The sequence below is a fragment of the Coloeus monedula genome, assembly GCF_965178545.1.
Source record: "Coloeus monedula genome assembly, chromosome: 16".
Classification (NCBI taxonomy): Eukaryota; Metazoa; Chordata; class Aves; order Passeriformes; family Corvidae; genus Coloeus; species Coloeus monedula.
Window position 1 is genome coordinate 2,154,514 of NC_138796.1, and position 14,281 is coordinate 2,168,794.

Sequence of the window (14,281 nt, forward strand, 5' to 3'; positions counted from 1 at the left end):
CAGACCTCTTGCCCTCCATTTGCCTCCCTAGAGTCTGCACACTCAAGGTTCAAAACCTTGAATATGGAGTATATCTACTTCAGATTCATAATCCATAAAGCAGAGTTAAGAAAAAGTACTGTGTATATGCTAGCAAGGTTTTAGCCATAAAGTTCAGTATATTTTCTCCAAAATGTCAGATTCTGAAATTTAATTCTGACACTTTAAAACTCTGATTAAAAAAACAAATAAACAAACAACCCAAACAAACAAAAAAACCCCCAACCCAACAAACCAAAACAAAAAACCGCACCAGGGTGAAACAATACACTTAGGCACCAGAAGTGATGTTTAGGAAACCATCATCTGAATAGTTTCTTGCAGCTATCCTTGTGTATTAAGAAGGAACACTACTCTGGTACTCACAACTCAGAGATTTTTATTCTCCTTTACTTCATTTTCAGTTCTGGGTTTTTTGGTTTGGGAGGGTTTTTTTTGAAAAAATCTCCTTTCGGTGTAGTAGATATTGATAGTAAGAAAAATTGCATTGAAAAATAATAGTTCAAGATTAAGTTCTCTTCTGTTTCCTCTAGATATGGCACTCCTGGGCTTAGCTTTGGTTCTCTCTGAATCTGACATGTTAAATGTACTCTTGTTAATTGAAAAATGTCTTCAATATAAACTGCAAATTGCATCTACAATGATGCAAAGATGAAATAGTTGTCTCTTGCTAATACATGCTCATCTCCAGCAGCTGTGTTTCAGTTAAGACACAAAATGGAACCAAGTCCAGCAGAGTCTTATCACTGTTCCTTTTGCCAAAGTTAAAAATGCACTAAATTATTGTCACTGAAGTCAGGAGAGGTCTTTGAATTCAGAAAACATCTATTGAGTGTATGATGTCATTTTTATGAAGTCATTCTTTGATTAGAATTGCAGTTTAGAGAAAACTGACTTCTGCTGTAAGGATAGTGAAATTGTTGTTAAATCCTAGTCTTGCAGAGTGATTGGGATTAATTTCCTGTTCTATGATGCTGCAGTGAATAGCCTCTTTATCCCCAAACTACAGGAAACTGCTCAGTGTTTTGTATGAGGTTCTGCAGTGTGTGTGTTCCAGGGAGCTTGACTTTTAAGGACACAGGCACATCTCCCCTCTGCCCCAGCAGCTGATGTGCAATGAAAACACTGCAAGCTATGGAAGAGAAGCAGTTCATGCAAAACTGTACTGTGCAGGTGAGGAGCTGTGCAGGACTGCTTGTGTAACCCTGGCTGAGGTTTGTGTGATCCTGATGCACAGCAATGGTGTGGTTGCTGTGTATCTGGAGGAGAAAATGTCAACTTTATTGGGTTTGTAGTTGTTCAGTTTTTAGCTGAAAATTCATCCCTGAATCTTTCAGTCAATGGATGTGTAATTAAAAGGATATATTTGAATAAGACTGAAATTTTGTAGTCTAAACAAATGTTGCAAGAATATATCAACAGAACTGATAATGGTCTTGATTCTTCTCATCCTCCTGGGATGTGAAGCAGTACATCTAATAAAACTCTAGATGCCTAGTAAAACATGATCTGCTGCCTCCTAACCCAACAATTCTAAGCTCAGAAGCTGATTCTGCTGGTACTCATTGCTGAGGTGTGAGCAGAGAGGATCTGTAGAAATTGGCTCCAGGGTGCCAGGAGGTGCATGCTAGGTCTGGTTACCCTTTTGACTATTGGCTTTCTCCTTTGTTTCGTGCTCTTTTTTTCCCCAAAAAGAGGCTAGAAAGTATGACAGATGTTTCTCCCTCCAACCTAAACTGCTAAACCTAAGCTTCCCAGTCTTACTGTAATTGTGTCTAAGTTGCCCTCTCTTTATTTGAAACAGGTCAACTAAAACAATATTTACTTGAAGTAATTTGTGGAGAAAGATGTTGACTCTGAAGCTGTCCACTGTTAGGTTTTGCTCCTAATGTAGATAAAGGACAATTGTGATTATTTAGGACAATAGTTCAGAAGAAGGGATAAAATTGAGAAATCTAGAACTTGATGTTTAAGAGACATTGGAAGAAATGGATCTTAATCTTGTCAGTTAAAGTGGGGTTAGAAAGATAACTTCACTATTAAAGCTCACTAAAAGCTTCTTTATGAGTCTCAAAAGCACTGACTTGGATTTAAAAGAAGATTTTTTTTTTTTTTTGTATAATTTAACAGAAAAGACATCATTTTGGTTAAATCTTTACGGTTCCTGCACCAATCTTATCCTTTCTCTAGGATCTTTTTGATAGGTCTTTTGTGTAGATATCCCAGTTTCTGGGTACAGTAACTCTTGTTAACAATCAAAAGGATTGATCAGTCTTGCATGGAGGGACTCTTTTTAATGAATTGTTGTCAAGAAGCAGGGGTTTTTTTAAATGTTTTTAAAATCATATGTGAATCAAATGCAGTTTCTGCTGCAAGGTTCAGAGGCTTAAAGCTGTGTTTACAGATGAGGGGGAAAGATGTTAGACAATTAAAGGCATTTTAGGGGGCTACAACTCATTTCGTTAGACTGTAAAAGTATTTCATCTTGCACAGATGAGGGAGTGATCCTCTATGCAACTCAGCTACCACATTAGCAGATATTGCAGGCTTTATTACGAGTGCTTTATCCCTTTGATTAGACCTTGATTACCACTCAGGAACCAGATACAGCTTGCAGCCATCTCACTTCAGCTTGTGCAAGCGTGTGATGAAGGAACATGCAGACAGATGTTTATAGCATGCCCCCCATCCTCCGTGTTTGAAAGGCTTACTAAGGTTCATCAAAGAAAGAATCCCTTACTTTGGGGCAATTCTGAGCTGTGGTTTGCAATTGAGCGCCCCTCAGAGAGGATTTTGAAAGTTTACTTGCCTCTCTGCTATGTATTTTCAGGTGCTCTCACAGTTGGCCTTGTGCGACAGTGTCAAACCATCCATGGACGTGACAGGACCTGTATTCCTCCACGGCTGCCTCCCGAGTGGGTCACTACGTTATTTTTCATCATAATGGGAATCATTTCACTAACTGTCACATGTGGCTTGCTGGTGGCTTCCCACTGGCGAAGAGAAGCTACTAAATATGCCCGCTGGATAGCTTTCACTGGAAGTAAGTGACCTCAACTGCACAGTTGACCTGTATGCAGGATAAACTGGTGGAGTCTGAAATAACACCATAGTGTTGGAAAGGAGCAAGTGCTTAGGGCTCCTGCTATGCAAAACATTCCTTCTCTTTAAATATCACATCTAAGGGAAATATCAGTCTTCAGAAATAAAGGGGTTGGTATCTTAAGTGACTGCAATTGAGAGGGAATAATGGTGTGAAAGAAAGGAAGGCCTGACCCCTTTACCTTCCTTGGGCAGTGCCATTAATTGACCTAAGAAAATGAGCAGGGATAGAAGAGTGGCTGTAGTATTTCATACTTCCCCACTTGAATATATCCAGGACTTAATCCTAGCAGCATGCAATTACTGAAAATTCCCTCTCTGAGGCAGAGGAGGCAGTTGGTACATCTGAGGTAACCTGTCCCTTACTCAGGTGTCTTGTGAATACCTCGTTCAGGGTTGAGGCTGGTTCAGTCCTGCTTCATGCTCACAGCAGCTGCTTTATTCAGAGTATCTGCATCCTAATTGGCTATGCAGGAGGATTGCCCACTGCAGAGCATCTGCTGTGCTTCACAGCACTGAGACTTCTGCTTCCAGAAGTGACCTGCAGCCGTGCTTTAGCCGGAGGGAGGAGTACCAGTGCTTTTCTGCCTCCCCTCATTCTGCTCTGCGTGAGCACCGGTGTAATTCCTCACAGCTGAGCCTTCTCCAGCCCTGTGTTTGCACACAGGGAAACATATCCTATGGCTACAGTGCAAAAGAAAAACAGTTGTAATGAGCAAGGGGAATAACTTTAAAACTTCCTTTTCTTGGTGTGTGTTACAGGCTTAGCCCAACTGTGAAATGGTGCCTTAATGGTGGGGATGACAGCATGAAAAAGCTCAAAACCTGAGGGCTTTTAAATTGACTTGAATTATGACAAACCACTAAAGGTAGTGTGAACACTAACTAGAAAATGCAAGTTTGTGGTTTACATGGGCATAAATAAGGTTTAATGGAACTCTGTGACATCTAGTGATATCTAATACGAGTAAGATTTAACCTTGTTTTTGGGAAGGCAATAGTATTAAAAGTGCTCAGCTTCAACAAAGGTACTTCACTGAGGCACTTGTACAATGAAAGCCATCTTTCTGACAGCGTTGCTACACAGCATATTAAATTAATAGTGCAGCTCTTGCAGACAGTGGAGCTATTGAAATGCTGTATCCGTTGTGATTGACTTTCATTTATTTTCCAGTGAATGATTAAAATAGCAGACCTGAGTATTACTGAATATTCCATCCCAGCTTTTCCAGCGCACCTGTTTATCTAGACATATTTATGTTTATCTGATATATGTGGGTGGGGTTGAAGCCAAAATGCCATATAAAGTTAAGATGCTTACAGTAAGCTGGAGTCAAAGCTCTTGGGTAAAGAGAGGGGTTTGAGTTCTAGATATCAGTGTTTTTCTTAAATATCTCAAATCCTCACACCCCTGCAGCTTTAGTTTTCTACAGCTGTGATGATTAGTTCAGCCAAAATGTACCCTAAAGCTGTTTTGTTTTGGGTTTTTTCTCTGGAGATTTCTTTAGGCTTGCAACAGGTTCATTATTAGATGTCTCAGTATAAAAGGACATTTTTATTTCAGCACTTGTCTTCTTGGTATGAGATGTTTAATAATGAAACACACTAATTTGTTCTTTTGCAAGTCAGAATTATTCATAATTCTATTAAGATATGATCACTGCGTTGCTGAAATTATAAAATTCAATGTCTCTGGTGTTCTTCTCCAATACATACAAGTCTGTGACCTTTGCATTCCTGTTAACAAAGATGATGGGGAATTATATCTGTGAACTCACTTGTTAGGAAAACTAATTTTGAAAAATAGAAGTGAATGGAAGGAAGAATTCTAGATTTTTTCAAAAAGTTGTTGAGAGTGACTTCTATGGTTCACTGGATGCAACACAAATTAGTAACCTATTTGTAGGTTAGTAGTAGGAAATACACAGCCATGTGGAATCTACTTGGAATACCATGAGCAGGTCCTTCCTGTGAAGTGCCAGTACTGTTTAGATGAAAACATGTGTAACTCATTAGAAGGGGGTAGGGAAAACTTTGTATTTGTATTACATCTCATCTGCAAGTGATTTCAAGACTCAGTGGCCTCGTGCAGGCTGCTAGCAGATATTCTTCTCACAGAACTTTCTGAACACAACTCAGGACATCTATCCTGGGCAGGCAGGGAAGTCTGCTGGGACTTCCAAGGGAAGCTCTGGGACTGGCAGCTCTGTTCCTTCAAATGCAAGGGGGTCTGGAGGGCAAAGGAATCCTCTTGCTCATCCCTTCCCTTGCAGCTCTGAGAGCAGCAAGGAAAGCCTGGTAAGAGGTCACTTTTGCCCAGTTCATGCTGGAATTTATATATAATTGTATAACTTTTATTTTTCATGGAATTTTTGCTTCTAATCTTGTCATCTTGGATGACTCCAGATCTTTTTGAGTCATACCTATAAGTATCAAGTATTGCTGAAAGTGTGGCCTTGTCTATCGTGTTCAGCTAAGAGAAATGCAGAAGACAGAAGTTTGATCTGTCAGTTCTCTTTCCTACATACTGTATACTTTCTTGTATCCTGTGTACTTCCTTTTCTGAAGGGATACACCCCAGAGAGTATTTACAAGCACAGGATTTGCCTCATTCCCCAGTTGTTGGTGGGTTTACTGCACAGAAACTTATCCTTCTGATGTCTCTGCAAACAGCTTTGTGGAGAGGACAGATATTGCTGTCCTCCAGGTCATACTGCATGAGTGACAAAAGTCTTGTAAATGTGAAGGTTTTCCTTCATTTTTTGTAGAGAAAAGTCTTTCAGGAATCAATATTCCTACTGATGTGATAGGTTTGTCACTCTGGGCATAGATACTATCAATGATTGATGTTTCAGTAGTACCACATTCATACAGTGTGATGAAGAGTGGGTTCCTTGTTGGTGTTCACGTGTGCACTACCCAGGTTTTGTGTGTTTCTTCAGTGGACAGGGTGTTACAAACCCACAGCTGTGCCTGGTGTGTTGGTAGCAGGCAAAGCTCTGATGAGCTGTTCCTTTGCTTGTATCCCAGAACTGCCTTTTGCCATCCCAGCTTCTAAATCATCTCATCACTAACTGTGCCCTGGCACATAGTGACACAAGTTGGTAGCCAAAAAGTAACCTGGTTTTGGTATTGTTCCACGTCTCTGACACTGCTCTTATTTTGCTACCTCTACTTCTTGTTTTCTGTACTGCTTGTTTTCTACCCTTGGTTGAAAAGATAGCATGTGGTGAAGGTGTGGAAATCTCAAATGTTGTAATTGTCGTGGTCCTTAAGACAAGTACTGTTAAGTTCCATAATTAGAAACAATATCCAGAGCTTATTCCCTGTGGAGGTCACATAGGTGATCTCATGTATGTTATTGTAATTTTGGCTATTGCAGGAATTCACAGAGCACCCTCAAGATCTGTTTACATCTTACAGATTTAGGTCTCTTACCATCTGCTGCAACTAGAAAGAGAATTAATTCTGTGTTTGCTACTACTGAATGAGGTGCTTCTCTGAGATTTATCAAGGGAGAAGATGCTAGACAGAAAAATCGTATTTCTACCTTTTTTCCAGCAGTTACCAGATGGTCTGGATTTAGTTTGTTTTTTTTTACCTGAGGATTTAAAAGTTCATGAGCAATAATGAACTGCTTTTTGGAATGCAAGTAAAAATGGGGCAGGATAATCACATCCTTAACTAACAGTAGCTATCCTGTGAACGTCTGGTGCTCCCCAGTGCATAAAGTGCTTCTTGAGTTATTAAAGATTTGTACCAGGTGCTGCTTTCTACGTTATGTGTCTCTAAAGAGGCAAGCAGATATTACTGTGAGCCCTCTGAAGACTAGACCTTTTTCTAAGACTGGATTTCTTTTGAAGTTGTCATTAGATGCTCAAAACAATTTCAAGCTAAAGAATTACAAGAACTAATTGGTTTTACAGCCACCATTCAGATGCAGACTAGAAAGCTCTTCTGTGCTTACATGGATCTGCTCAAGAAACACATACCCATGCTTTCCTCAGATGGACTCAGATGTTTGAGATACAATAGAAAAAAAAGGAAGCATTCTTTAAGGATTAGATTGTGCGGCATGGAATTACATGGACCAATAATCATGTAGATTAAAACTTTCTTGATTGTTTAATGTTTAACGTCTGGTTGCTGGTTCTGTTCTAACAAATGGCCTAACGAAGTGGCACCGAGCAGGAATGTGGTAACTGCAGTTACCAGATGTTTTCTGTTTGTGCTCTTTCCCTTCTGCTTTGAAGAATCACCCGACGGTGCGGGCACAGTGCGAGCGAGACACGAGCCCCCTCCAGTGGAATATCTGGGTTTTCCTGCTCGGCACTGGCAGCCGAAGGAAGGATCCTGGTGCTGGCTGCTCTTGGCTCAAGGTCTCGTGAAAGCTGCTCTGTGTGTTTTGGAAGGCAAGGAGCAGCTGATGTTCTGATGTGGATCGTGCTTTATGGAAGCAACCTTCTTTGTTTATGCCCAGGTCCTACTTGGACACTCTGAATTCAGATTCATCATGCCCACAACCAGTATCTTCTAGAATATGAATGTTCTTTCCTCAAAGCTGAGACCTGTGCTATGCAAAACATAAGCACTAAGATATAAAATATGTGGTAAACTGTTTTTCTTGGATAAACATGGAGTCCATTAAAAATGGTTTTAGTGTGGGTACTGTAGCTGGATAAACTGGAGCATCTGTATTTAGTGAGGAAGAGCAGTAATGAAGCTACATTAAAAAATATGCTCCAGCCGGTTGTTTCCTCATTTGTAAAGACTAGAAACTTTGTCCTGGTGAGGCCAAAGGGGACAGGCAAGCTCCTATTTTATTTTACATACCTTTGGAACAAAAACAGCTGCAGCACTTCTGACTTGCAGGGGAGACAGTGATTAAGCTGCTTGCCACTGGTTTTTAATGTTGCTTGTTTGACTTGTAAGGAGGCTCAAGTAAGGAGCAGCATCCCCAGGGTTTCTTCTGTCTTGTAGTGCTGCAGAAGAGAAAGGAGAGACAAGGTCAGCACCTGTGTCCCTTGCTAACAAACTAAAAGCAGCAGCCTGTATTAACTGGAGAAAGCTGAAAAGTCAGCATATGATGCACTTTGTTCAGGCAGGAGCATTGTAACTTGGCTTGAATTTTCTTTTTTGTGTGGCCAGGCTATAGGCAAAGTGTGTGGACTAGGAGAGGCTTCAGTGTGAGCTGTGCTTCATGTTAGAAGATGTTGGTATGTGGATTTGTGGGGTTGGTGAGGAAACAGAGCAGGTTCAGCTCCTCTCTCTCCCTAAATCTAATTAGACTTGGTTGAATAATAGGTATTGTGGTGCCATGTTCCACTCACAGCAAATAATGTCTGAAACAACAGTGAAATTCATAGAAGTGAAGTAAGAGTAAAGCACTAATACTTGACTGAACTGGTAGAATCAGATAAAATTCTGTTTTATTCTAATACTGATTAAAAAACCCCAACTGTGTATTCTTGCATATGCAATCAAACCAATTCAAAAGCTAATCCTTTTTATTGTGAAGAGTATCTTGCCTCTCAGAGGAGCCATATTTGGAAGTCATTCCCTTGGTTGAGACAGCAGAGTCCTGCACAGCTACATCCAAACTAAACAAGGTTACTTTTCCAAAGATGTGTTACAGGAACACTGAAGTTGTCATCTGGGAAACAGCAGTGGGTGCTCTCTCCTGGATTTGATCAGGATATTGAAATGTGCTGTGAGGAATCTTGGCCACTATTGATAATTGAAGGCCTGTGAAATCCATAATGTAATTCTTTAACAGGAGTTCTGGATTTCTTGTACTTCCACAGAGTCAGTTGCAAAACCAAAACATACACATAAGTCTAACTTTGAGGTGAATTAAAAACCCTAATTGCTTGGTCTCTTTGTTCACAGAGTCTGGATTTAGTTTTTCACTAAGAAGCTTGGATTAAACTGAATCAGAAAACTTTCATTTCATTGTATTCCAATGGGAAATTCTATGGCTGTTTCATTATCTAAGGAAACATGCTTATAACTTCAGGAAACCGATATCTTTTAATCTTAAAAGAAATGGTAATGACAATCTGAGTGTTTTCCATTTTTAGCAAAACTTTTACAGAAAAGGAATCTGTGAAGAATGGGAGAGGGCAACTACAGTTGAAAAATACAACTGATATAGAAAAAGTTTCTTCAATGTCGAATGTTGCTTCATCTTAACTGGACAAAATGAATCTAAAATAACTGGAGAAGAAATGACTAAACTTTGAGATGGTGATAGAAGTATCTCTACCAATTTTTTATTCTGTAAAGAGAGTTTATGATCTAGCGAGCAGAACTGAAATTACAGTCAAAATTGGGGACTTTTAGTCTTTCTTGGGAGTAGATGAGGGATGTTTTGAAAGTGACATAAAGCCTACTCAGTCATTTCAAGCAAGTTATCAGCTCAGATAGCTCTGATCTCAGCTCTTCAGTTCAGTCAAGATATTTTACTTGTTTTTCTGGAGTGCTCTATGAACGGGTAAATATTTTCACTTTAACACTGCAGTGACTGTTTTTTTTCTTTTCTCTTTTCTTTGCAGTGATTCTATTCTGTATGGCAGCCCTAATATTTCCGATAGGATTTTACATCAGTGAAGTTGGAGGTCAACCATATAAATTACCCAATAACACAGTGGTTGGGTCTTCATATGTACTGTTTGTCTTATCCATTTTCTTTACAATAGTGGGACTTCTATTTGCTGGCAAAGTTTGTTTACCTGGCTGATGAATGTCTGGACTGCAGGACTTTATTTTGGAAAAGAGCAAGACATCGGAGTTGCATTCTCAGGAGGATGCCTAAATCAGACTATCAAACACTGACTGAAAAGAGGAATGCTTTGACTTGTTCTCACTATGCACTTTGGATGAAAAAAAGGAGAGCCTTTCCCATAACCAAATACAGACCACGTTGACTAATCTCCTGAGCATACTTTAATGCAGTCAGGTCTGCACTGTGATAGGAACTAATGAAGAATGCTTTACACTGAGAAGCATAATGCCCCATGTTACTGAACTGTTCCTGTTTTTAACGTCTCACAATTTGGAAGTCAAAGTATTTATGAACCTTGTGGTAGACCAGAGGGTTGCGGAGGAATTCAAGTGAGGCTGGCCTCGCTGTTTAGGAGATTAGTATTTTACATCTTCCTTCTGATGAGCAAAGCCTTTGACACCAATGTGGATCAATCTTGCATTACTGCACCAAGAAGCCAATAGATCAAAACATGTTCCCAATGTATGTAACAGCAAAAAGACATACATCCCCTCCTCCCCCATAAGCTCTAGGAAACACTAAGGAACATTTTAGAGGGGGATTTTGTCCTTATATTTATATAAATATATATATAAATATATATATATTTTGCTGATGCAGTATACAGTGTGTGTGTATGTGTGTGTGTGTGTATATACACATATGTATATATATGTATATACACACAAATGGTTCCTGGAAAAGAACTCAGAATGCTTTGCTAGCAAAACACTGTGGTGTGCAAAACTAGAACTCAATAGAAAAAAGCCATTTTTCTGAAGGCCACATAGCTGAGAGTCTTCAGTTTACCTCATTCTTTGTAGCAGCCCTTGATTTTAACAGTTTTTTGTAATAGGTACAAACGATCCCATGCCTTTCTAGGTGCAATTTTAAGTTAAGCTAAAATTCTTTTTATGGTAATTTATTTGTATATGAGGGTAGAAGGTGAGATCATGTCATACCTTAAAATCCTAATTTTGGGAAACTGACACTATTTAAATTATTAGCAACTGTTGTACGGAAATCTCTTTTTCTACTGCTTTGTTACATTAGCATTCATACATGTTCAAGCACAGCATTTCACCATAGGTAAGCATTTCTCTAGCACATATAAAATGCAATGTTTAAAATAATGCAAACACTGTTCCACTGCAAAGATGGATGAACTTATTTTACCTGAGTATTAATTCATCTTTGCCGAAAAAATGAGCAATATAATTGTTTAAAAATGTATGCCTTGTTTAGTAAAGTTGTAATTTTAAATGTAGATTTAATGGCCACCCAAATTTGGAGTAAATACTCCTCACTAAAAGTAGTTTTATTTTTCAACACAAGGATAAACCATTGAATCCACAGACATCTTAATTCACTACTAGGTTGGTGTTCCAGGGAAGCTGCCTGCACTATCAGTATTTGTTTTCCAATTAATACATAGTTTACCTGAGATTCATTCTGAAAACAAAAAAATTGTCTGTTTTGAGCGTTGTTTCATTGAGCTTACTAGAGGAACTGCATTAATGAATAGACACTCATTTTAGAATGAGGTCTTTGTTAAAATATAATCAGCAGTTTCCAAAATGATCACTTACCAGATAAGATGGAGTATTTAAAAATAACACAATTTGCACAATTATTTTAAACTCTGTGCCATTTAGACCGTAGTGGGTCCCTGTTTTCTCCATCTCTTCCCTCTCCCCCTCACAAGGTATTTTAATACAAAAAGGTTATTTGTTGATGTATTTTTTTTTTCATTATTGACCAAACTTGCCACTGGTTTCTAAGTAATTTTTTTTTTCCAGTCAGCTCATTTACAGGTAGAATGGAGTTTTAATGGATCACTAAATTTTTCTAAAGTATACTAATCTGTAAATACAGCCAAGCACTTACTTGGAAGTCATGGTTTAAATATAATTTGGTTCCTAATTTAAGCCTTCATCTGCATGGGCAGTCTGAGGCCCCTAGCAGTGGAGGTAAAAGGCAGGGTTCAACTGCTTGGTATGTGTTAAAATTTTGGTGTTATCACTACTGTGTCCTAAGATAAAGTATTCACTAAAAATGGGATTATAAATTACTTTTTCAGAAATGTTACACTTGTAAATAGTTCAAGATTTTGGTAACTGGAACACAGCTGGGGGGTGGGGAGAATTTCTCAGCTGCTAAGATTTCTTTCCCTTCCTGCCCCTCCAATTTACTTATTTCAGTTATTGTAACATCATGTGGATTTAGGCTTTGATTAAATGGATCATCATAATAATAATAAAAAAGAAACACTTACCTTGGAGCATACCCAGACTGTGGTTGGCTGACTGGAAATTTATCTGATCTGCCAGTGCTATTGCTATGAATTATTAAATGTTCGCAAAGGTTTAACAGATAGGTTTATTAAATATTTGAGCATTTCAAGTCCAGAAATAGATGCAGCCAAGTGCATTTAAAAAAACCCGACCCAGTAATTGAAGAGACAGCTGTCAACAGTTGCTTTTAATAAGGTCACTAAGTACTATATAGTACAGTATTAATTTATAGCAGAAAATCATATCTTGTAAACTGTATATAAAACACTGTTTTATGGTGCAATCATTTGTCAAACTTATGTCTGTTACTTTTGTTTTAAAGTTGTGTGCATTCTTTTCATACCTAAGAGCATCACTGTAAAATCTGCTGAAGACTATTTATAGGTTTTATTTGCACAAAGTTCTGTTTTGAACTACAGGAAGTTCGTATTGAACATGCCTAAACATCTGTAGACTTTTTCAGTTCATGAAAAGCAAATGTTTCCATATGAATCTTCTCCAAAGGTAATCCCATATTTGTGTTGAGTGTTTACATAAACTTTTCTGATTCTGCCAGCCATTATTTTTTAACTTTTTGAAGGACAGCTCATTTCATACATTACTAGAGAATTCCATTTGTTCTTTTGCTTCTAAATCCTCCCAAAGGTTTGATGCCCCATCATAATGTAATTTGTGCACACTTTGTCATTTATTTGGCTAACAAAATGTAAGATTGGAAACTGCAAAAATACTTTCAGAAGGAAAACTAGTAAATTTGTCCATATAAATCTTATAATTGAGCCTGAAATAATTGCCTGGAAGCTGTTTGGCTCAGACCTGGGGAGGGTGTGCTTCCCTGAACACACCAGCCTAACAATGTAAGGTGGTTTTCCCCCTGTTCATCCTGCTGGAGAGCGATGCCAGTGTCCCAAAGACACGGGCAGTGACTGTGCCACAGCGCCGGGCCCCGGCCTCGGGCTGAGGTGATGCTGCCAGAGCCGGGCCCTCCTGCCGTCCCTGTGTTTCCGAGACCTTGTTTAACCACTCCAGAACACAACTGTAGGTTCCTGTTTGCCCCGACACACCCACAGGAAAATGAAAGCTGTCCTTTAAAACCTTTGTGAAGGATGAACATAATGAAGGAAATGGGTGTCTGCAGGCGGGCTGTCCCGCCTGGGCTCGAGGCCGGGCCCGCCGCCTGCGCGCCCCGGCCTTTACTGAGGTTGTTTTCTAATTGGTTAGAGCATTTTTTTCAATTAATGATTTCCGAACAAATGTTAATACAAACTGTATAAAATGAACATAATTTTCTTCACTTGTATTTTTGTTATTGAGCAAGTTTATCAAAATAAATTGTCTACTAAAGCGACTGGCCCCGGCTGCACAGACTGGAACCGGCCCCGCCCCGCACACAGGTCCCCTCTCAGGTGTGCCCCCTCAGGAGTCTCCCCTCAGGAGTCTCCCCTCAGGTGTCTCCCCTCAGGTGTGCCCCCTCAGGAGTCTCCCCTCAGGTGTGCCCCCTCAGGAGTCTCCCCTCAGGTGTGCCCCCTTAGGAGTCTCCCCTCAGGTGTGCCCCCTCAGGTGTCTCCCCTCAGGTGTCTCCCCTCAGGAGTCTCCCCTCAGGAGTCTCCCCTCAGGAGTCTCCCCTCAGGTGTGCCCCCTCAGGAGTCTCCCCTCAGGAGTCTCCCCTCAGGTGTGCCCCCTCAGGAGTCTCCCCTCAGGTGTGCCCCCTCAGGAGTCTCCCCTCAGGTGTGCCCCCTCAGGAGTCTCCCCTCAGGTGTGCCCCCTCAGGAGTCTCCCCTCAGGTGTTTCCCCTCAGGAGTCTCCCCTCAGGAGTCTCCCCTCAGGTGTGCCCCCTCAGGAGTCTCCCCTCAGGTGTCTCCCCTCAGGAGTCTCCCCTCAGGTGTGCCCCCTTAGGAGTCTCCCCTCAGGTGTTTCCCCTCACGCCCGGCGAGCCCCTCGCCTCCTTCCCACCAGCGCCCTCAGGCGGCGGGAAGCGGCGCGCCGGAGCCGGCCCCGTCTCCACCGGCAACGCCGCAACACCGGGCGGGGACCGGGTTGGGCCCCTGCGCTCCCGGGGTCCCGCACAAGGGAAGAGTCAGGG

General features: G+C 40.5%; 1 protein-coding gene across 1 annotated transcript in view; it reads left to right on the forward strand.

The window, feature by feature from the left end:
- MOSMO (modulator of smoothened) overlaps positions 1-13,259 on the forward strand; it is a 30,952-nt gene extending 17,693 nt beyond the window's left edge. The window contains exons 2-3 of the mRNA XM_082291808.1: positions 2,870-3,082; positions 9,696-13,259. Coding sequence (XP_082147934.1) covers positions 2,870-3,082; positions 9,696-9,880 — 398 coding nt within the window. The 3' untranslated portion in view covers positions 9,881-13,259. The remainder of the gene's footprint in view (positions 1-2,869; positions 3,083-9,695) is intronic.
- Positions 13,260-14,281: the final 1,022 nt, after the last annotated feature.